General features: G+C 46.0%; 1 protein-coding gene across 1 annotated transcript in view; it reads right to left on the reverse strand.

Annotated features, from left to right (window-relative positions):
* Positions 1 to 3,176: 3,176 nt before the first annotated feature.
* The window catches only part of ATP7B (ATPase copper transporting beta), an 86,030-nt gene continuing 66,577 nt past the window's right edge, over positions 3,177 to 22,629 (reverse strand). Inside the window, exons 11-22 of the mRNA XM_006083566.3 lie at positions 18,865 to 18,992; positions 18,596 to 18,750; positions 18,147 to 18,281; positions 15,647 to 15,841; positions 13,506 to 13,688; positions 11,970 to 12,135; positions 10,614 to 10,757; positions 9,277 to 9,419; positions 7,623 to 7,826; positions 7,409 to 7,526; positions 6,129 to 6,231; positions 3,177 to 4,970 (exon numbers count right to left, since the gene is read on the reverse strand). Of these exons, the coding sequence (XP_006083628.1) occupies positions 4,697 to 4,970; positions 6,129 to 6,231; positions 7,409 to 7,526; positions 7,623 to 7,826; positions 9,277 to 9,419; positions 10,614 to 10,757; positions 11,970 to 12,135; positions 13,506 to 13,688; positions 15,647 to 15,841; positions 18,147 to 18,281; positions 18,596 to 18,750; positions 18,865 to 18,992 (1,948 nt within the window). The 3' untranslated portion in view covers positions 3,177 to 4,696. The remainder of the gene's footprint in view (positions 4,971 to 6,128; positions 6,232 to 7,408; positions 7,527 to 7,622; positions 7,827 to 9,276; positions 9,420 to 10,613; positions 10,758 to 11,969; positions 12,136 to 13,505; positions 13,689 to 15,646; positions 15,842 to 18,146; positions 18,282 to 18,595; positions 18,751 to 18,864; positions 18,993 to 22,629) is intronic.

The raw sequence follows: 22,629 nt of genomic DNA on the forward strand, positions 1-22,629 counted from the left end.
GCTAGGGCGGATACTCTGGTGCACGGACACTAGGCTAGGCATTCATGCCCCTAATTCCATTTGGCCTTCACAAGCCAGTGAAGGGGGAGCTCATTCCTGCCCAGATTCAGAAGCTCAGAAAGGCAGTGATACTCCTCAGGGGGTACAGCCAAGTCTGCCCATCTCTAAGGCTGGGAATTTTTAACCTCTCCACACTGCACGGCCCTGGCTGGGCGTCTTTTCGGGAACCCAGGGCAGGCTGCAGTGGAGCTCTGGGATCCCTGCTCAGGAAACAAGAGAAGTGGAGTCCAGCCTGGTGCATAGCAAGTGGGCAAAGGCTGCTCCTTTCAAAGGCACCTGCACAGTCTGTGAAGTCTTAGAAGCTGACCCATAAGCAGGCACTTCCTCCGGCCCAGCCTAGGAATGCACAAAGACCACAAAGACTGTTCCACCTGCTGGGAATGGGAACACTGTGAGTTTGTGTCCCCCCAACCCTACCCCCCTAACCCCCACCCCCTCACCCCCCACCTGGAATACAACCACCATCACTCCCAGTACCAGCAGCAGCAGGATGTGCTTCCGGCCCCTCCCCCCACGGCCTCCTTGTATCCTCACAACCCTCGGCTTGGTTCTCCCAGCTGTGGAAATAGGACAGTGAGGCACACAGCTCTTCATGCCATTGTGGGGACCAGCTCAGCAAGTGTGGAACCCACTACAGCACCTCTCAAATTGGTCAGGGAGCTCGGTCCCCTGTGGGCAGGTAGGCTTTGCTCCCAGTGTCCCAATGCAATCCACCCTCAAAGGGTATCCCTCCACGAAATCAACTTCATGGATTTTCTCATGGGGGCAGTGTGTGGGGATATTATAACAGCCTTTCTCCCCTTTATATATTTCTTATATATATTTTGCTATTATTTTTATATTAAGAAAAAATAATAACTATTTCCTTTTCAGAGGAAAAAATGTTAAACTTCCATCTATTCTCATTTTCATCTTAGCCCCTGGATGCTTTTACATCTATATCCATCTTTTTTAACAGAATGAAAGAGACTCTGGGATTTTGCAGCAATATTAACATTCTCATATTCCTTAGTTTCAACTATTGTCACTGTCTTCACAGGAAGATAAGCAGCAGACAAGTAGACATCAATCTCCCTTCAGAACGAACCCAAACAATGGTGTTTATCTCCCTGCCCAAGTTGAGTCTGAAAGTTGAGTAAAGTAGTGATTTCATTTCTACCAACTCCACAATACAGTGGGGCCTTGACTTACGAGTTTAATTCGTTCCGTGACGGAGCTCGTAACTCAAATTACTCGTATGTCAAATCATAAACTGAACGAGTGAGACACGTGATGCTGGGCTGATGTTGTGGCGTTCACTGTGATGTTCGCTGCACCAACTAGCGGTGGGGTATCTGAAGCTGGCTCGTAACCTGAATTTTAGCTCGCAACTCAAAGCAAAAAATCGGCCAAGAGACGGCTCGTATCTCGAAAAACTCGTTAGTCGGGACACTCATAAGTCAAAGCCCCACTGTACCTTCCAATACGCAATCAGCTTTCCCACCAGCCAAGGTAATCAGGAAGGGAAACAGAGTCAACACTAATGTTTGCTGAAAGCATTTCTTTTGTATATGCATTCCTTACTTCTTTTTTTAAACAATTGATGCAGTTAAGAAAGGTTGTATACAAAAAAATATCTCAAGGAGAATTTTATATGCATTATGGAATTTACTGAAATATTGGCATGAATTTTTTAAAGCGAAAAAAAAAGTCCTTCTGTAATTCAAATAACCTTTTTCTAATTAACCTCTATGATTGGCTGATTTTGCTATGCTGTATTTTCTTAAAATAAAGGTCATTTATTTATTTATTAGTCCTTAGTAAACTAGCAGAAAAATTGGGGGATCTATTTTTTTTGACATGTCAATCTCCAGTTGTCATTTGAAAAAATACTACAATTATTACACCCACTTATTTAAAAGGTGATCTCAGCATAATTCCTCACTAAGGTCTTAAAGACCAAAAACATATCAGGAATTGACAGATGCTATGATTTATTCTGCTACACGTGTAATCCTATCAAGGAAATCTGCTCAAGTTTTAGAAAGCATCTATTTTCTAAAGAAATCTAATCTCTGCCTAAGGTGGGATCAATCCCAGTCTTTTGTAGACAATGACCCTCAAGGAGAAAAGTGCATCTAAAGGGTAGTCTGGGCTGTCGGCCAGTGTGACAGACACCCGGCCAGTGTGACAGACACCCTGACGTGGGTCACCCTTCAGAGTTCTCTCCACGCACCACTGAGGCAGGCAACGGGAGGGGCTCACACAGTGCTGGCCACCCTGGAGGCCTCCACTGTTAAAACCCCACCCCCTGAAAAGGAACCCACAGCAGAGCCAGCCCCTCGAAGTTCTCACTGAAGACAGTGCTGCACTGGCCCCACCATGGTCCTCACTCAGACAGGGCCAGCAAAAAGCAGATGTTTTTATGAACAAAGAGAAACTTTATTCTAATATAGCATGGAAAGTTTTTAAGTAGGAATTGTTCTTATCTGACAAAAAAATTCTGACACTTTGAACATCTAAAAGGTTATTTCTGTACAATTATATAAATACTAGAGGCCCGATGCATGAAAATTCGTGCAAGAGTAGGCCTTCCTTCCCCCAGCTGCCAGCACTGGCTTTCCTCCACTGGCTTCCCTCCGGCACCCAGGACCTGGGCTTTCCTCCTCCGGTTGCCAGCAGGCACCTGAGGCCCAGGCTGGCTTCCCTCCGGCCCTGGCTTTGTCAGGAAGGATGTCCGGAAGACACCCGGTCTAATTAACATATTACCCTTTTATTATTATAGATTTTTGTGTCTATATAAACATAATGTTTATGATCCTAAAAGCTTTTTGGGGGATCAATACAATTAGAGTCTTTAGAAAATGATTAGCCTAGTTAGGAAATAAGAAACACTCTCCAAACACAGCCAAAAAATAAAGACAATTGGGGACACATGGCAGGAAGGGGCTGAGAGGAAAGGGAAGATTGAAAATAATAAAAACACCACAAAACCCTGCACTTGGATTTCAGAGGATAAAACCCAGCAAAAACTAGATTATATGTAAAAATAAAAATGAACCATCCATGGGAGGGTGAGATGATCTTATGATCAAATTTCATTACAAGACGATACAATGAATACATCATCTGGCAAATTTGTTCTTCCAGGAACAAGGACCTTTTCTTGTTTATTCTTATCAAGCAAAATATTCAAGGTGAAGCAGAAAGAAAAGATTTCAGAGCCAGCAGACATGCATTCAGACCCCTGTTCCAGCAAGTGTACTGGCTGTGTGACCCTGAGCAGGTACTTAACCTCTCTGAACCTATTCCCCTGCCTGTGAAAGGTGGACAATAATACCTACTTTGTTGGTTTGTTGGGAGGATTAGAGGTTAACTTATAAAGAGTACTTACATTGCCTTGGAAAATAACTGACCCTCAATAAATAAAATTATTTTGTGTGTGTGACAAGGGATTCACCTTAGAATTTAGAATAGGCTTTGCTCTGCCTATTCGAAGATTATGATTCTACTAGTCTATTCCCATGTGATCTGTCTGTCAACAGTAACTCCAAAGTTGAAAACTAGCCACAGTCCTGCCCCTCCAGGGTCATGCAATCACAAAGAACCACCAAAAGTTACAAAGGACTTTTCCTTTGGGAAGTTGTGGCTACCCCTTTCCTAAAGCACCACCAACCCAGCATGCAGTAGAAGCTCATGGAGAAGAGCTGTGATGCCCTCTAGTTTGGGAATCTTTGTTTCCTCAGAGTTGCACAAACCAACATGAATGCTACAGTTTTCATCATGAAGTAACAGTCACACAGCAGACCATGTAACTGAAGCTCCAGGAGCCACGAGGTAGGTTCCTGCCTGCACGAGCCTCCCCCTACAGGTCTTCAAGTACCACAAGTCTCCCTGGGCCCAAGCGCCTGGACCCCACAGGAAGCTGGACTTCTCAAGTCTCAGGCTCTGAGACCCTCACTCCATCTGGGCAACAACGGTCAAGACTCCACAGAGAAGTGGCTCATAAGCAAGAACGAACTGGCAAGCTCTCTGGCTGGGCATGTGAGTGAGCAGACTCAGGCGGCAGCGCACATGGGCACATGCACTTGAGAAGCGCCTGAGAGCAGCAGCAGGGACCAGGAGGATGCCAGTCCTGCCCTGAAAGACGAGGGTGCCACCCCCAGTGTCAAGGACAGAAAAAGAAGAGGCTGTACCAGCAGAAACTAAAGAATGCACTTGAGGTAAACTGTGGTCTTTAGAGATATGATGCTCGCGGGCGTTGTAAAAAAGAGGACAACACCGAGGTTTTTCGTGAGTTCTATGGAAAGGCTCAGCTAAGTTTTTGGTCCTGGTAAGATTTTCTTCATTTCACAGACAGTCATCCCAAATACTAAATAAAGCCGAGGTCTGTAAGAGTGGTGGCTGTCCACCCTATTCTAGAGTCGGCAAGGTTTCCAAGAAGCCCACACCAATAGCCTGGATAAGGCTTCACCCTGTGCTGTGGGATCCAGGCGGGGTGGTTCTGCCCAGGAGCCACATCTGGACAATGCCATCTGCTGCAGGGAGGAATGATCTGAATGTCCGGGGCGTGGAAGTGGCTGCGATGCTGCACCTGGGGCTAGAGCTGCTGATCAGCTAGGAGATGGACCATGGGGTCTGCACCAGCCTGGAGCTTTCAGATGAACTGCTCCTCGTCCCTGTCATTCAGGAGCAGAGACCACTTGTCCCCACTGTCATCAGCTGAGGTGCTGTGCCGAGACAGCTTGTCGGACTTCAGGGAGGACAGAGACACCTGGCTGATGTAGCTGACCTGGTCCCAGGGCGTGGCCCTGGGGGAGTCCCGGCGCCGGTCATCCATGCCAATGTGCACGCTGACTTGGGATGCAGTGAGGGGCTTCATGCGGCCCTGGGCCTGGGCCTCGTACCTCTCCAGGTCGGGCTTCTTATAGCTGCAAAGTAAGATTCCAAGAGCATCTGAACCATTCTGGACACAGGCTTTTGAAAGCCTCTCATCCAAGTATTTCAATAACACTCAGTATTAAACTCCTAGGGTTCAGGTAAACTCCCAATTTAGAAACTTTGTATCCAAATGCTTGGCATGTAGGCTGTCATTAATTTCTTGTTAAATGAAAGCATAAGTAAATAAACATCTATTTTAAAAAAGGAAAAATATTAATACACAGGGATCCTGTGTCTACATACAATCATGGGCCACATAATGATGTTTCGGTCAACAAGAGACCGCATATGTGACAGAGGTCCCATAAGGTTATAATGGAGCCGAAAACTTCCTATTCCTAGAGATGTCAGAGCCATTGTGGCACTCATTACTCATGTGTTTGTGGTGATGCTGGCGTTAACAAACCCACTGCGCTGCCAGCCAGATAAAAGTACAGCACATACAATTATGTACAGAACATAACGATGATGTACGATTATGTTAATGGTTTGCATACTTACTCTACTATATTTTTTATTATTTTAGGATGTATTCTTTCTACTTATTAAAAACCAGTTTGCTATAAAACACTATGCCATACTACACTGGCAGCAACCTCATACATCTCCTGTCCACTGCATCTCTTGACTACATCATTTTCTCTTGTGCTTGAATTATTCTCATGTTGTTTTGTACTGTAACATGCTGTGCAGGCTTGTAACCTAGGAGCAATAGGTAATACCATATAGCCTAGGTATGTAGCAGGCTATACCTAATCTAGGTCTGTGCAAGTGCACTCTATGATGTTCCTTCCCAAAAGGACAAAATTGCCTAACGACACTTTTCCCAGACTGAATCCCTGGGGTTAAGCGGCACATGACTGTACTTACATAAGCAGCCCTTTAGCAAAATAGCTAGAATAACCCAGCACATGATGACTGTTAAATGATAGATTACTTGATCATGGTGCTAATAAATCATTATACACTCAGCTGTCCCTTAGGTCTTTGCCTTAGGTGAATGAATCAGGAATCTGAGCTTAGCACACACCCACTGCTGGCCCAGGAGGCGCACCAGCCAGCCGAAACTGTGTTGCGCATGCAGTGCAAAGGGGCCTAGCAAGTATCGCCTCGCCTGCAGCACATGCTCCTGCCCTGTGGGGACTCACCACTTGAGCTGCAGCGATGAGAGAACTACAGACACAGAGGAGGCTGCCATGGCTGCCGAGCCCATCCACGGCTGCAGCATGATGCCAAAGGGTATGAAGACACCTGCGTGGGTTGGGGGGAGAGACAACACTCACAGTGCAGCCCGGAGAGAGCAAGGAGAGGGCCCACCAGGAAGTGCTCAACATAACTTGGAAGCCCCCTGCCACAGTGAGCACATGCCTGCAGGCCTCTAAAGCAGGCTATCTCAGAGCTGGGCAGTGGGGGCGCTGTTGAGGGGACTGGGGTCTCCCATCCACCCTGCCCTTCCTGGGCCTGTCCATAGGTGCCAACACCATTTCAGGGGAAACTCCAGGAGAACAGTGAATCTGAGGAACCAGAGGGGTAGCAGCAGGATGGGGGAGCCAGCTGTCCTGAGGCACCGCGGGGACTGTGTGAGCACTCAGAGGACACACTGCTAGTGACCACAGACCTGTCTGCATGGGTTGTCTTCCCTCAGGGCTCAAAACATCTTTTTAAAGGGCAATGTGAGCTAGGACCCAGGACAGGGCCAGGAGACTCAGTCCACATCTGGGCAAAGGTCTGTGGCAGAGGCACAAACACAGGAGTGAATCAGCACCTGGGCTGGCTCTGGAAGCAGAAGGTACAGCTGCCTGGCCCACCCCACCCAGTACGTTCAGGCAGACATGCTAATCATCATGTGAGTCACCTTTAACCACTCAGGCACAACAGGGGACTTGAAGTGGGAAAGTTGTGTTTACAAACTTTAGGTCTCAGCCCACATAGAAGCCTTTCCTTGCAGAAGAGCTTTTTCCTACTGGGTAACTCAGTACTGAACGGGGAAGAGAGGAGTTATGAGGCAGAAAAATCCATCTCTTTCTGTGAGACAGGGTACATCTCGGGCAGGATGCATTTTTAAATTAAGGTTCTAAAACATCAATCACGGTGCCTAGCATGTAGCAGGGGCCCCATAACTGTTAATAATGCTAGTTTTTCAGACCGTATGTGTAATAAATGGTTCAGAAAACAGGGCCATAGTAAATAAATAGTCAAGCATCTTGGCAGCTTTTCAGAGAGAACCAGAGTGAATGAAGGTTGGGGTTCTCTCTGCAGTTTCTCATTTACTTTTAGAGAGTCAGCAAGCAGAGCACATAATAAAATCCACACTTTCTAAAATGCTTCTGGCCAGCGAGCCAGCGAGGTGGGCTGCGCACTCAGTTCGGCAGGAACCAGGCACACAGAGAGCTAGGGGCAAAGGTCACAAGCAGGGAGAGCCCGTTACCTGCTGCGATGGGAATGCCAACCAGGTTATAGATCAACGCCAGCACCAGGTTGAGCCGTATCCTCCAGACAGTCCTCTTGGAGAGATGAATGGCAGCGACTACATCGAGCAAGTCATTCTGAGGCAGAGGAGCATTTGGTGAGCCAGGAGCTGTGCCCACAGCCCTTACCCCTCCCACTGTCTGGACAACGGGGAGGAGACACAGCACGCTCACTCTGATGAGAACAACGTCAGCCGCCTCAATGGCGACATCTGTGCCTGTCCCGATGGCGATGCCGACATCGGCCTGGGCCAAGGCTGGGGAGTCATTAATGCCGTCTCCCACCATGGCGACTTTCTTCCCTTCCTTCTGGAGCTCCTGGACCTTGGCCACCTTGTGAGAAGGCAGCACCTCTGCAAAGACTTTGTTGATGCCAACCTAAAAGGAAAGGAAAACAGCCATAAAAAAATAAATATATGACAATGCCCGGTGTTGGCAAAGGATAGGAATAGTAGCAGAAACCCAAGTCTTCCTGCCCAGCCCCCACCCGGCCTCCAGATCGTCAATGATGTCAGTCACCAAGCCCCACAGGTTCCAGATCACATGGCAAATTTACTCCCTGATCCCATCACAAGGCCAGGCAGTGGTTTGGGGCCCTCACTGGTCTCCCGGCCCATATCCTGGCCTCCCCACTCTCTTCTCCATATGCTGTCCCAGTGTCTTTCCACAACAAATTATTTGGTCATTTTCCTTTCCTGCTTAATCTCCTCCAGTGGACCCCAGTTCCCTTAGGACAACATCTAAATTCCTCGGTCTGCCTCCTGAGGTCCCCTTAGACAGTCCCCTAGATCTCTGCTCATCTCCAGCTCCCGGCACCATTCAGCTCCATGTGCTCTCCAACTCCCCACTACTTTGTACCCCCGGATGGTGCTCCTGCTGCCTGTTCTGCCCTGGAAGGTCAGCTTGCTTTCCCTCCTCCTGCCCCCTCTTCTTCACCAGACCACTCCTGACTCAAGCTTCCTCTCCCCTGGGAAGGCATCCCCAGCCCCTGCCAGGCTGGAGGGAAGTCGGCAGCACCCACATGCCTCATGCACTCTTCTGTTGAAACTCCAAGGACTCATTTTATAGTTGGTCACTGGTCCACCCTCCCACAGGACTGGGTGCTCCTTAAGGGCAGGTACCCTCTTCACTCCTCTCTGTAGCCTGGGCGGTGTTTAATAAGTGCTTGCTGAATGAATGAACAAGTTTTAACCAGGAAAGGGAGTAACTCAACAAGTCCATCATTAGCAAAATGCCCAGTAAAGAGAGGTACTGTTGCTTCCCTCATAGGGTGCAATTCATTTTTCAAAAGCATACCACTGTACACACACTTTTAGGAGGAGGGGTATATATGCTCTTCAGGAATTTGTACTGGAGCCATCCCCGTGAGGTGGGCCAGGCAAGCATGCAGCAGCACTGTCTGCACGGCCCAAACTCAGAACCCAGGGCTGTGGGGAAACTGCCCGGGATCAGTCACTTATCTGGTGCAACCAGTGGGAAGAGTTGAGCTAGCAAAACATTCCTTCAACATAAGGACTGCAAAGTTGTTTATGTCAGCCCTCAAGCCATGGTGTGTTTTTTTGTTCACTGCGAAGACTGGAATGGAGAATGATGGAGTTGCTTTTCCAGGGCTGCAGCCAGTCCTGCATGAATCACAGCTCCCAGGCCCCATAGCATTGTGGTCAGGAGTGGGGGTGGGGGTGCTGCATGGCTGAAAAGAACCCATCCAGGGGAAGCAGAAGCAAAGCTGAGTGCTGGATGCACTGGTGCTTAGTTTTTCCCCTCAAACTGCTTCTGTGAGCTTAATATCACTTTGGTTTGAAAAAGGGGAGAGGGCCCCGGCCCAGACCTGGGTGGCGATGGCTCTGGCTGTCTTGCGGTTGTCCCCCGTGATCAGCACCACGTCCACGCCCATGCTCTTCAGTGTGTGCACAGCCAGGGCGGCCTCCTGCTTGACAGCGTCTGCAATGGCGATCATTCCACAGAGCACCCCTGAGGGAAACACCACAGTGGGTGCAAGAAGCAGGGCCCTGGGCGACCCAAGGAGCACAGCCGGTTCCAGTTTCCTTAACAGCATGTTACCCGCAAGAAACAAAACACCCAATTATAGAACATAATATGGTTTGATTCTGTTTTTTTTAAATTTACATACGACAGATGCATACAAAGTCTGGAAGGACTATCAAAATGTCAACAGTGGCTCTCTGAGGTGTAGGCTAATGAGCAACTCCATTTTCTTCCTTATAGCTCTCAGAATTTTCCAAATTTTCTGCATAGCACATCCACTTGCAGAGTATCTAGCTCATAACTCAATATACCTTAGCTATTAAAACATGACAAATATAACAAATACAGAAAATACTACTTAGGAAGTGATGATTGTCCAAATAGCAAGAAAATCAATACTTCCTTTTTTTTTTTCCTTGTGATAAAAGCCACTTGAATAGAACTTTTTTTTGGAGTGAACCTTTTAGATACTGAGGCAGGAAGGCTTTCGAGGCCTGAGGTGTGGCAGCAGCAGAGTGAGGATGAGTGATGTGTAAGGGGCATGACTCCAGTTGAGCCAATTCTGCTCTGTCGAGTGGAGGGAATTGTGGGTGTACAAGGACTTAGGAGGCGGCCTCGTGATGGGAGGAGGAAAACGAAAAAGCGAATAGGAAAGAGGACCTAAATTAGTTCTTATCTGCATATAGTTTTACTTCTATTAGCAGACACTAATATTAACAAGTAAGATGCTAATCTATCTGAGATGTAAAGCCCAAGATATAACTGGGTCCTTAGATACACTCCATCTTGAGAAGCGGAGGCAAGCTGCAGGGACCTCATTCTTTCAGGGCATGCTAGGGTTAAACCTCTTGGAAAGTGAGCTGCTTTGTCTGCAGTGATGAGGAGGAGAACTCCAAGCTGCCAGCTTGGACTGCAGCAAACAATGATGGTGAAGACAGAACTCCAAGCGCAAGGAGACAGGTGCCAGAGCAGAGCTGGCTCTGCGGCAGAGAGGAGGGCGAGGGAAAGGGCCTCGGGACCGGGGATGCCGTGAAAAAGACGTCAGCGCAATCTTTTACAAGGGAAAACTAAAATTAGTAAAGGGAGATTGTTTCTTTTTAAAGAGGCAGGATCTATTTTTGCCTGACATTGCCAGAAGCTTCATGTCTGAGAGCAGGAGGAAGGCAGAGCGAGTGATACCGTCAATAGCCACCAAGATGGCCGTGTGGCCCTTCATCTCATGGTCTGTCATAGCGTCGCTGACCTCGCTGGAAATGGCTAAGCCGTTGCGCCTCATCCATTCTCGGTTTCCAATCAGCACAGAGAAAGTCTGGGGAGCTACGTCTGTTCAAAAGAGTTTGTGGTTATTCCCAAACAGTGTAATTTCATCATGAGAAATTACTAAAAACTATGGAGCCCTTTTAACGGCAAAATATCCATTTGACCATTCCGAGAAATTATCACTTAGTAAGTGCCTCTCAGAACACCATCCTTAAAGGACCAGGGGGAAAAGTATAATTAATGTGTAGAACATGTGGGTATGAATTAAAATGGGACATTAAAAGGTACATTTTCTATGTGTGAAAATGTTACAAACCTATCAGACATTATGTGGTGTCCCTATCTGCCTTTAGAGGAATCTGCTGCTTCTTTTTCAGGGAGTTATTTCTCCAGCATCAAATGCAAGTGGTGACTAGCGACATCACTGCTTGGTACAGATGACCGAAGGTGAACAGCAAGTACTCTGTCTACTTCTGTGAAATGTTTTAAAGCTATACCTCCTAAAAGGCCAGTGAGTCTTTCTCCTGTCACCTTCCATGTGTGCCAGTAACTTAGGCGTCACTGCATGAACCAGTCCCTGGACACTAAATGGAAAGGTCATCCTAGGGCTTTAAGTTGCTAGAAGGTGGCAGATGGCTTCCAACAGTGAAATCTAAACCAAGACTCAATTACCAACATATGTAAGAGAAAGCACTAGACACAGTTGTTGTTTTTCTGGTTTGGGGTATTATGTTTTCATACTCTTACACTGATGGCTACCAAGCTATCCTTAGAATAAGAAAGGCCATTATTCAAAAGCAGCTCTCACTCCAAGCAGTGTCCCTGCTTAGCGTGGCCAGACCATTCCCATCAGCTTTCCCTGACTGCTGCCGGCTCTGTAAACACAAAGCTTCCCATCAGAGTTCTACTAAGCGGGAGGTTTCCTGTTTAGGAAGAACAAAGCAGAATTCCCAGCTGTCCACTTTGTAGCTCACAAGAAGCCAGGCTAACTTGGGATAAGAAAGTGGAGACTCAAAATTATGAGCAATACTCTATAGATTTACGGATAGACTACTTTTGTCTGCCATTGGCATCAAGAGCCAGAGGAATCAAATACAAGAGGAACTTCAGGCTTTCCTGGGGAGGGAGGCGTGCAGTGCACCTGCCATGAGCCACCTTTCTCCACAGCAGGGGAACCAGGTAGCATGGTGCTCTCTGTGTTTGGCACGCTGCCACCTGACCCAGCCAGACCCAACCCCTGGCCGGCTGAGCACCAGAGACAAAGGCCAGGGATACCTATTTCCGTGGGGACACTGCCAACCCCATTCAGGTGAGTGGCCCGTTCGCTCAGGTGCTCGCTGTGGGCCAGGATGCCTTCCACGCTGCTGACTTTACAGCCAATTCCACAGCCTGGCACGGCCTGGAAGTCCATGCAGTATCCCAAGGCCTCAGTTCCAAGTTCCTGTGAAGGAAGGGAGCAGGAAGAGGAACCAGAAAACAGAGGGGGAGGTGAGAGGGAGCAGGGCAGAGATGGGGGTGAGGGTAGGAGAGAGAGCAGCCCCAACCATGAATTAAGAGGGAAAGGTGGGATGGGAAGTAGAATTGCAGGAAAAGGTAAAGAGATAAACTATTAACTCAGCAATTCCTTTTCTCTGACACAGACATTTTAATTATTAAATTGAACAAAATTAAATAGCCAAAACTCTGTCCTTAGGTGGGTGCCTCATGATATTGGACATGTTGCAGACTAGGAGAAAGGCTATTCACATCAAACATCTCAAATTAAGGATGGGGAGTTGTAAAGGTGTCAAAGAGAGGAAATATGTTATTTTTATGTCACAAGTAATTTCATTAAAATAATGGAATAGGCAAGTGGTAACAAAGCTGTTCTTAGGCTATTAAGAGAGAACTGCCCACTTGCAGACCCGTGGAGGAGGGTGATGTGGCAGGAGAAAGAAGTGGGGCACTGTTTTTATCTGGGTTAACAAAACAGCAAAGGAATCATGGCTGAGGGTGAGCAAAATTCTTTCTGAAACATCAGAAAGGTGAGAGGTGAAATGGCATGCCTGGCCCTACATGAAAGACAGAAACACGAAATGAGATTTCTGGAAGGTTCCCTGTCCAGGAAGAGTTGTCAACTTTTTCAAGGCATCCATGTAACCCTCTACATTTACTGATAATTGTATTTGCCCACACCGTTTACATTTTTTCTGGGCAGTATTCTGGGACATTCTGTTGCTTCTATATTCATATTGAAAATAGAGAAAATTAAATAGGACCTTCGTCTGAGAAGATCAAAAGATGAATACTTCCCAAGTAACTGTGCCAAGAACCCATTGGGCTTCCGCTCACTTCTGCTGGCTCCTCTCCATTTCAGATGTTCCCAACTGCATGGATTTCTACCCCGTCATCCCAAGACCCCATTCATTTCTGTATCCCTTTGCACTAAGTAAAGGACTGAATTTATATACCATCTGTCTTCCTCACCCAACCAGCAAGCAGCTCCGAGAGGCAGAGTTCCCATCTTCATCGTTGTCCCAAGCCCAGGTGCTCAGTAAATGCTCAACAAATGCCTGTTAACACTGAGCTGCTTTTGCAATGATCTGGAGATGTGACAAGGGACCAACTACTGCAGCCACATCTCCACTGGCCTGCTAAGTGGTTTTCCAGATCACACAAGCCAAGGCCTCCTCGAAGGCAGCTGACTGAGGTGCCGTGGCAGCTGAGAGGAAAAGCCTGCTAGGAGGAAGGAGCTTGGAGGCTCCAGCCTCACAGGTGAGAGAGGAGGCTGTGGGAGGAGCAGGAGGAGGAGCAATGCCCAGGTCTTCGTACCTCTTTACAGTATTTGGTGACAGCCACACCCAAGGGGTGCTCACTGCTGGCCTCCGCAGTCCCCACCACAGCAAGAACTTTCCTGAGGGGCAGCGTGGCCACATCCACGAGCAAGAGGACCCGCATGACTTTGGGGACCCCGTGGGTAATGGTGCCAGTTTTGTCAAACATCACAGTCTTTATCTGTCAAAACAACCACATCTCGGTTAGCACAAATACAGATGGGAAGGGACTTTAAAATCCACACAATCTTGAGGCAGAACTTAACAACAGTCCTTCATCCTTCATGACATAATCATCTGCAATCGATCACAAGGTTCAACCACTCCCCCTGCAAAAACTGTTTCCCTCTATGCCCCCCCAAATCCTCATTATGTTTTAACCTTAACCAGGTTGAGCCAGAAACTCTCACTCCGATGTAGCGAGAGATGGCACGCCGTCTCCTGGACAGTAACACTGGCAGATTTCTTGTGCAGGATCAGGAGCCAGGGATCTGGGAGTCGGCTATCTACTGCTATCTGCTGAGTCAATCATGCTTTTCTCTGGCCTGTGTAATTGCAAAAGCCTACTAACATTAAAGCTCTTGCACTCCAAGTTCAAGGAAGGGAATATTCCTTGGCCATAATAACAGGTAACCACCAGAGCCAGTTTTTAGACCTGCCCCACTTAGTCAATGGCAGCTTTGCACCAGTCCCCGTGGGTGGGCTCAGCCAGTCAATAACAGCCACACTGGCACCTGCTTTCCTATGGCCAGAGTCCACCAATCCCTGGACTCAGGCTTCCTCAAGCCCCATGTTAGGTCTGCTTGCTGTGTTCAGACTATGACCCACAAGCATGGTTCTCCCTTCATTAGCAAATAATAGATTCAGCTTTTTGTTTCTGCTACTGAGTGCTGGCCCCTTCAACACTATCAACTGGTCTTCCTCCATCAATTCTTGCCTCCTTTTAGTCCATCCTTCACTTTGTAACCAGATCTTCCCAACAAGTAATCCAGTCCCATCACATAGGCGCTTCACACCCCTCCACAGCTCCCTGTTGTTCTTTGTGCTAATTTCCAAATCCTTTCATAAACCTCCAAGACCCTTCAAGGTCCCTCTCTCCCTCACCTTTTCCCTCAATAGCCTGATCTATCGATTTCTCTTTCTCTCAATGACTTTCTTTCAGTTCCTCATTTATTATTCAGCAAATAACTATTGAGTGTTTTCAATGTGCCAGGCACTGGGCAAGACACTGGGGATACAATGATGGGAACAGTTCACAGTCTTCGATGTTATAGAGTCTACGATACAGCACCCCCTACCCAGCCCCTTATCCCCCAGGTCCTTTCCATGTGCTTTCCCCACTGCCAGAACATGCTTCCCAACTTCCGTTTTCTGGCTCACTCTCACTCAACTGTCAGGTCTCAGATACACCACCCCTCATGGCCAGTCCAACACACACAAGTCTATGCAAGGCCCTCTGCTGAGCTGATCTCACGGCGTTGCACCCCATCTCATAGCATTTGTTCTTTACTTACTCCATACTTGTCTTTCCCCATCCTTGATAGCCAAAAACCATGACTAGGGCCAGCCATAAGACCCACACATAGTACATACTCAACAAATATCGACTACATTAATGGAAGGTTAAGGATTGGTATGTTTGGCCAAAGGAAGATTCTTTATACATGGTTGCCCATTATTCCACTCCCCAAGGTGACAGGACCCCTCTGCTAATCACACAGATGCAGAGTTGGTACTTTTCTCCAGGTGTGAAAGCTGGCTCTGCCATTTATTAGCTGAAGGCCTTTAGGCAAGTCACCTGGCCTCCTCCTGCTGTAGCTCCCTCATCTGTAAAATGGGAATAATAGCACCAACTCAAAGCTGTTGATCAGATTAAATCAACTAATATTTATAAAGTGTTTAATTCTATAACTGTTAACTGCTGCTTTCATTCTGTCAGTCCTCGCTTCCTGTTGTTTTACTTAATGAACAGTACTATCCTCGGGCCTCTTTCAGGTTTATCTCTTAATATGAAATTTAAACAGACACTATTTTCACTAGACCTCAAAGTTTAAAAAAAAATCATGTAGTAAACAACTACAAAATCATCCTAGTCAAGACCCCGAAAGACGGTCAGGAGCACTGCAGTGCTGGGCCAACCTTGTGGGCCATCTCCAGAGGCTTGCCCCCCTTGATGAGGATGCCGTTCTGGGCAGCCACACCGGTGCCCACCATGACTGCCGTGGGTGTGGCCAAGCCCAGGGAGCAAGGGCAGGCAATGCACAGCACTGTGATGGACGTCTGGAATGCAAACCGGATGATTACCTCTGCCTGGGCAATATGTTTGTTGGGAATCTGAAAAGAGGAAAGAGAGGTAAGCGGAGAGTGAAATGAGAAATCACACAGAATCCTAATCACTGTTGTTTCCTGTGTAAATCCAAAACAACGTATGGGTCTCTTTTCCAGATATGGTGGCACATATTGGTATTATTTGCATTCTGACATCTGGAGTTATCTTCGTTTATTTTTTTTAATGGCTGGTGTCTTTGGAGTACAATCAGGAGATACTATATTCACTTAATTACAATAAAAAGTATGTTTTCTAAATCAAGGATACAGACCACAATTTCATTAGCTTCTATCTACATACTTTTTCTTTTTGAAAGGCAGAATTCTAAAATAAGATATATTATTAAAGGGTAATTTAATTTTTATAGAAATAGTTGGAGTTGGGTCTAGGGCCTGTTGTTTAAGACATAATGCATTTCTTAGAGGTAAGATGATTTGTGTGTGTGTTTTTAAAAAACACACACAATAATTCTTACCAAAATAACACCTGGCATTGTGATGGGATTGGACAGACTTCTAGAAGCTGACATGAACCCTGTCCCTACAGTGATTTTTATGTAGCACAGTGACAACAGTATCTTAAAGGAACATGCAGTACCTCATTTGCCAGCATCCTCCCTGATATTGCAGATAAAACAAAAGAAGCCAAAGTAAGACGGAAAGGCAGGGAACAGCAGAAAGTCACATATTCCAATTTGTTTAACACTGAATTTTCCCATAGCCACATGCCAATAGCTGCTCTCCCACAAAAGCAGAAATTTTAGGCAGTGAGGTGCCACAGTAGCCAGTGGCAAATTCTGGAATACAGTTATAGATTACTTAAAAGCACTGAAGTCTCCTTAGATGTCAGAAAATGTAAAACTTGGACATTTTTCATTTTAAGATAGGAAATTTGAGAGAAAAAATGACATCTTAGTGAATCACACACACCCCAACAATATGATATACCTTTAATTATGAGTAAAAACAAGTTTTTTTAAAAGTATTATCCATTCCACAGTTGCAATTTCTTATTCTATGGCTCTAAGGTAAAATACATATTACACTGGACTAAGTATGAGATATTTTTGGAAAATAAGGTAAAACATTGTTCTACTCACTGGGCCGTTATCAAATACTACTCTACTAGTAAGTGGGTCATTAGCTTTTTATGTATATCAAGGGATCTCAACCTCAGCACTATTGATATTTAGGGCCAGATAATTAGTTGTGGGGGCTGTCCTGTGCATTGTAGGATGTTAACAGCATCCCTGGTCTCTACCCACTAGGTGCCAGTAGCATCCCCTCCTCAGTCATGAGAACCAAAAATGTCTCCAGACATGGCCAAATGTCCCTGGGGGCGACAAAATCAGTCCCAATTAGAAATCACTAAGCTATAATTTCTGAAACAGAAAGTTTTGTTTTGTTTTGTTATTTTATACCTTTTTAAACGTTTGATAAAACTACATTTCTTAAGATAATATTCTTCATCCACTTTTTAAACTAAAAATGTATGTATATACAGTTACCTCATGTTTAATAGATATTTACTAAAAACCCACTAGCATTGCTTGGGAAGCTGCAAGGTTAAAGATGGTACTTATGGACATAGACAGCAAAAATACATTTTTCTTAAAATTTCTTAAATATTATCATGCATGCCATCAAAATCTGAAGTGACCTATCTGCTATGGTGTGTGGTTCATAACTCTCCAAATGCACAATACTGCTTGAAGCATTGCAACTGAGAGCCAACTGATGTTTGTGAAATTATCTAACTAGGAAGCAAAGGCCATCCTATCCTATATAATAAAAGACTAATATGCAAATCGACCAAACTGCGGAACGACGGGTCGCTATGATGCGCACTGACCACCAAGGGGCAGACGCTCAATGCAGGAGCTTCCCCCTGGTGGTTAGTGTGCTCCCACAGGGGGAGCACCGCTCAGCCTGAAGCTGGGCTCACAGCTGGCGAGTGCAGCAGCGGTGGTGGGAGCCTCTCCTGCCTCCACGGCAGCGCTAAGGATGTCCGACTGATGGTTTAGGCCCACTCCCTGCAGGCTCCCGGACAGCAAGAGGGTTCAGGCCGGGCTAAGGGGCCCCCTCGAGTGCAAGAATTTTGTGCATCGGGCCTCTAGTCTTTAATAAAAACCTGCAGAAGTAAAGTGACTGATTTCCTACCACGGCTAAGATTTTGCTTCCAATAAGTAAAGCAAGCAAATAAAATGTAATGGGTAACCAAAGCCCATTGAATCTAAGACATGAAAGAATAGGGTTAATGGCAATAGATTATCTAAAACAACAACCATACAGCCCACAGCATTCAACTTACAGGAAAGTACTTCTGAACAACACTAAAATCGATAAAACCGATTATAATCCACACCACCAACGTCAAAGTTGAAATGATGATGATAAATGGGACAAAATATCCACTAAACTGGTCAGCCAGTTGCTGAATGGGCGCCTATAAAAATAAAACACCAAGACCACAGGAAATTACAATCTGCAAAGCAATCAAACACCACAAGAATGGACAAGGACTGGGATTCTCAGCTCCCTCATTAACTTAAAAAAAAACAACTTTATTGTTGAAAGTATGCCCCCTCTTCCCTCCCTCCCCCCATTGACCTCTTCTAGCCCAACCCCACCCCCCGCCCCAGGTCTTCACCACTTCATTAACTCTTGACTCAATAATATCTGCCTGACTCTTTGGAACCCTTGGGATGATTTCTGAAATGAGAAGCAGAAGTGATATTGTTCTTTACATTTTTTCATTACCTTTGACATCTGAGCCTCTTCCACCAATTTCACAATCTGAGCCAAAGTGGTGTCATTGCCCACATGGGTAGCTTTAACGAGCACAGAGCCATGTGCGTTTATAGACCCAGCAATCACTGTGCTTCCAGGTTTCTTAGTGACTGGCATGGCTTCTCCTAGAGGTGGAGAGAAGAGACCAACTTTCATGCACTAAAACCCCATTCAGCGTTCATGGGACCTGCCACTGCACTGATACCCACCCGAAGGGAATGCAAAACAAGTCACCTAACCTGTGATGAGGGACTCGTCGGCCATGGTATTGCCTTCTAGGACTTTTCCATCCACTGGGAACTTTCCCCCTGGAACAACCTTGATGACATCACCCCGCTGCACCAGCTCCATGGGCACTTGCTCCTCTCTGCAATAAATGCCACTCAGGTTACACACATGGCCACTCATTGCAGCTCACCCTCTTGGTCTGTCACTCGGGCTAAGTTCTACAACCGTTGGACTGGTTACACTATACTTGTTTTACACGGAGCAGCGGTATTCAGTGTATCTGTCAGTTACAGATTGAGTCAGTATTTATTGTGCCACTACTATTTATTGTGGCACTGGGAATATAGCTGTGACTGGGATAGCAAAGTCCCCACCCTCATGAAGACAAATTTCGTGGAGGAAACAGAGCAAACAAATTAGTTCCAGGTATTAAATAAATGCTGTGATGAAAATGTGACTGGAGGGCTTCTTTAGTTGTGGGGGGAGGAAAAAAATGAGAAGGCCTCACTTGACAATGACATTTGAGTTGAGATCTGGATGACAAGAGAGGCCAAAATACCTGGGAAAGTACATTCAAGGGAGAAAAAACAGCTAATGCAAAGGCCCTAAGGCAGACAGAAAGGGTGCCTTTGAGAAATAGGAAGCTGGCAAGCATTGCTGGAGAGAAGAAAGTGGGGCAGGCAGAATGCAGATCACATTGGACTTTGCAGAGCAGAGATGTATGTATGCTTGAATGTAGGGTTTTCAGTAGGAAAGTGACATAATCTGATTCCCATTTTCGTCTCTTTGGCTGCTGCAGGAGCATGGGCTGTAGGGGAAATAACAGAAGCTGAGATAAGAGTTAGGTTGTTGCAATCACCCAAGCAAAAGATGTCAATGGCACAGGCTAGAGATGGAGTGATGAAATACCCAGGAAGTGTTTAGGGCCTGCATCAGTAAGATGAGCAGATGCACTAAATACACAGGGAAAGAATCAAAGATGAACTCTAAATTTTCAGTGTGAGCCACTGGGTGGATGAGAAATCATGTAATGAAATGGCAAGAACTATGGAGAAGTAGCTGAGGGAAGAAGAGGAAAGAGGAGGCTAACTGAAAATCTCCATTTTAACCTGTTAGGTTTGAGATGCCTATATGACTTAATGTTATGTAGGAAGTTGAAAATATGATTGGAGTCCTGGCAGGTGCTGCTCAGTGGTCAGAGCTTCGGCCCGCACATGGAAGGGTCTCGGGTTTGATTCCAGGTCAAGAGCATGTACTTGGGCCCAGCTGGCGTGGAGCTATGAAACAGGAGGTCACAGTTGAATTCCCGGGCAGGGCATATGCCCAGGTTGTGGGCTCGATCCCCACTGTGGGGCGTACAGGAGGCAGCCGATCAGTGTTTCTCTCTCATCATTGATGTTTCTACCTCTCTCCCTTCTTTTCTGAAATCAATAAAAAAATATATTTTTTTTAAAAGGAGCATCTACTTGGGTTGTAGGTTTGCTCCCCGGCCGGGTTAGGGGCATGCGGGAGGCAACCAATCGATGTGTCTCTTTCACATTGATGTTTCTTTCTCTCTACCTCCCCCAGCTCCCCTCCCTTTCCACTCAATCTAAAAAACAATGGAAAAATATCCTCAGGTGAGGATTAACACACGTACACACAAAAGACTGAAGCTGACAGAAGAGATCAGAGCTTGAGGTACAAATCTGGGGCTGACAAAATAGAAATGCATTTAAAACCATGAAATGCTAAGAGCTTACCTAGAAGAGTAACAGGAAAAGAGGAGATCTGGAACTAAGCCCTGGGTCATACCAATATTTGGAGGTTGAACAAGAGTGGAAGGGCCAGTGAGGGAGATGCAAAGGGCCAGCCAGTGACGCGAAGGAAAAGGAGAGGATCCGAAGGAGCACCCAGACATCATCAAATATGCAGATGTAGTTACACAGATGCAAAAACGTAAAATTCATCATGCTCTATATTAGAATTAATTTGTGGGAACCACCAAGATGGCGGCATAGGTAAACACCGGAGACTGCTGCCGCAAACAACCACTTCAAAAATACAACTAAAAGACGGAACGGACATCACCCAGAACCACAGGAAGGCTGGCTGAGGAGAGACTCTTCAACTAGAAGGAAAGACAACGCATACCGAGGCTCAGAGGAGGCGCAGTGTGGAAAATTTAAAGGTGCGGAGGTGCGCGAGCAAAGCGGGCTGGTGGCTGAGGGCGCGGTTGTCGTTTTCAATCAGGAGGGAGTCTCAGATTCTGAGCTCCAGATCCGGGCGAGTCTCTAGGGACTCAGACTCAAACGGGAGAAGCGGGATTGTCTAGCATCAGTTGGAACGTGAGGGCAGCTTTCTCTCCGAGGTTTGCAGCGGTTGCTGGGATTCTGAGAAGCAGAGCCATAACTGCTCCCTCCGCCCACCCTGTTGATCCTGTGCAACCAGCCCTGCCCAAGCCCTGCGCAGAGCCATTTGCCGGATAGCCTCAGGCAAAGGCTAGATTAGCACCTCCCCAGAGGACAGAAGTTTTCCCGGGCAGACTCAGCTGATTCTCACAGCCAGTCGGCCTGGTGGTCAAATCCCTCTAGTATTAACTAAAACAATCAAGGCTTAACTAGAACAAGACTGCGCACAAAGACCACAAGGGGGTGCACCAAGAAAGCATAAAAAATGCGGAGACAAAAAAACATGACAGAAATGGAGGATATGGAGCTAAAAAACGCAATTTTGAGGGCTTGCAATAAACTTGATGAGAGCCTCACAAAAACTAATGAGATCCTCGATGCTATGATAAAGAACCAACTAGAAATTAAGCATACACGGACTGAAATAAAGAATATTATACCCAATAGCAGACCAGAGGAGTGCAAGAATCAAGTCAACGATTTGAAATGCGAAGAAGCAAAAAACACCCAACCAGAAAAACAAAATGAAAAAAGAATCCGAAAATACGAAGATAGTGTAAGGAGCCTCTGGGACAGCTTCAAGTGCACTAATATCTGAATTATAGGGGTGCCAGAAGATGAGAGACAGCAAGATATTGAAAACCTATTTGAAGAAATAATGGCAGAAAACTTCCCCCACCTGGTGAAAGAAATGGACTTACAGGTCCAAGAAGCGCAGAGAACCCCAAACAAAAGGAATCCAAAGAGGACCACACCAAGACACATCATAATTAAAATGCCAAGAGCAAAAGACAAAGAGAGAATCTTAAAAGCAGCAAGAGAAAGAGACTCAATTACCTACAAGGAACAAAAGGAATCCAAAGAGGACCACAACAAGACACATCATAATTAAAATGCCAAGAGCAAATGGCAAGAAATATTCAAAGTGATGAGCAAGAGAAAGAGACTCAATTACCTACAAGGGAATACCCATACGACTGTCAGCTGATTTCTCAACAGAAACTTTGCAGGCCAGAAGGGAATGGCAAGAAATATTCAAAGTGATGAATACCAAGAACCTACAACCAAGATTACTTTATCCAGCAAAGCTATCATTCAGAATTGAAGGTCAGATAAAGAGCTTCACAGATAAGGAAAAGCTAAAGGAGTTCATCACCACTAAACCAGTATTATACGAAATGCTGAAAGGTATCCTTTAAGAAGAGGAAGAAGAAAAAGGTAAAGATACAAATTGTGAACAACAAACATGCATCTATCAACAAGTGAATCTAAGAATCAAGTGAATAAATAATCTGATGTACAGAATGAACTGGTGATTACAATGAATCAGGGACATAGAAAGGGAATGGACTGACTATTCTTGTGGGGGGGGGGGAGAAGGGGAAT

This window comes from Myotis lucifugus, unplaced genomic scaffold (genome assembly GCF_000147115.1).
Source record: "Myotis lucifugus unplaced genomic scaffold, Myoluc2.0 scaffold_7, whole genome shotgun sequence".
NCBI classification, from domain to species: Eukaryota; Metazoa; Chordata; class Mammalia; order Chiroptera; family Vespertilionidae; genus Myotis; species Myotis lucifugus.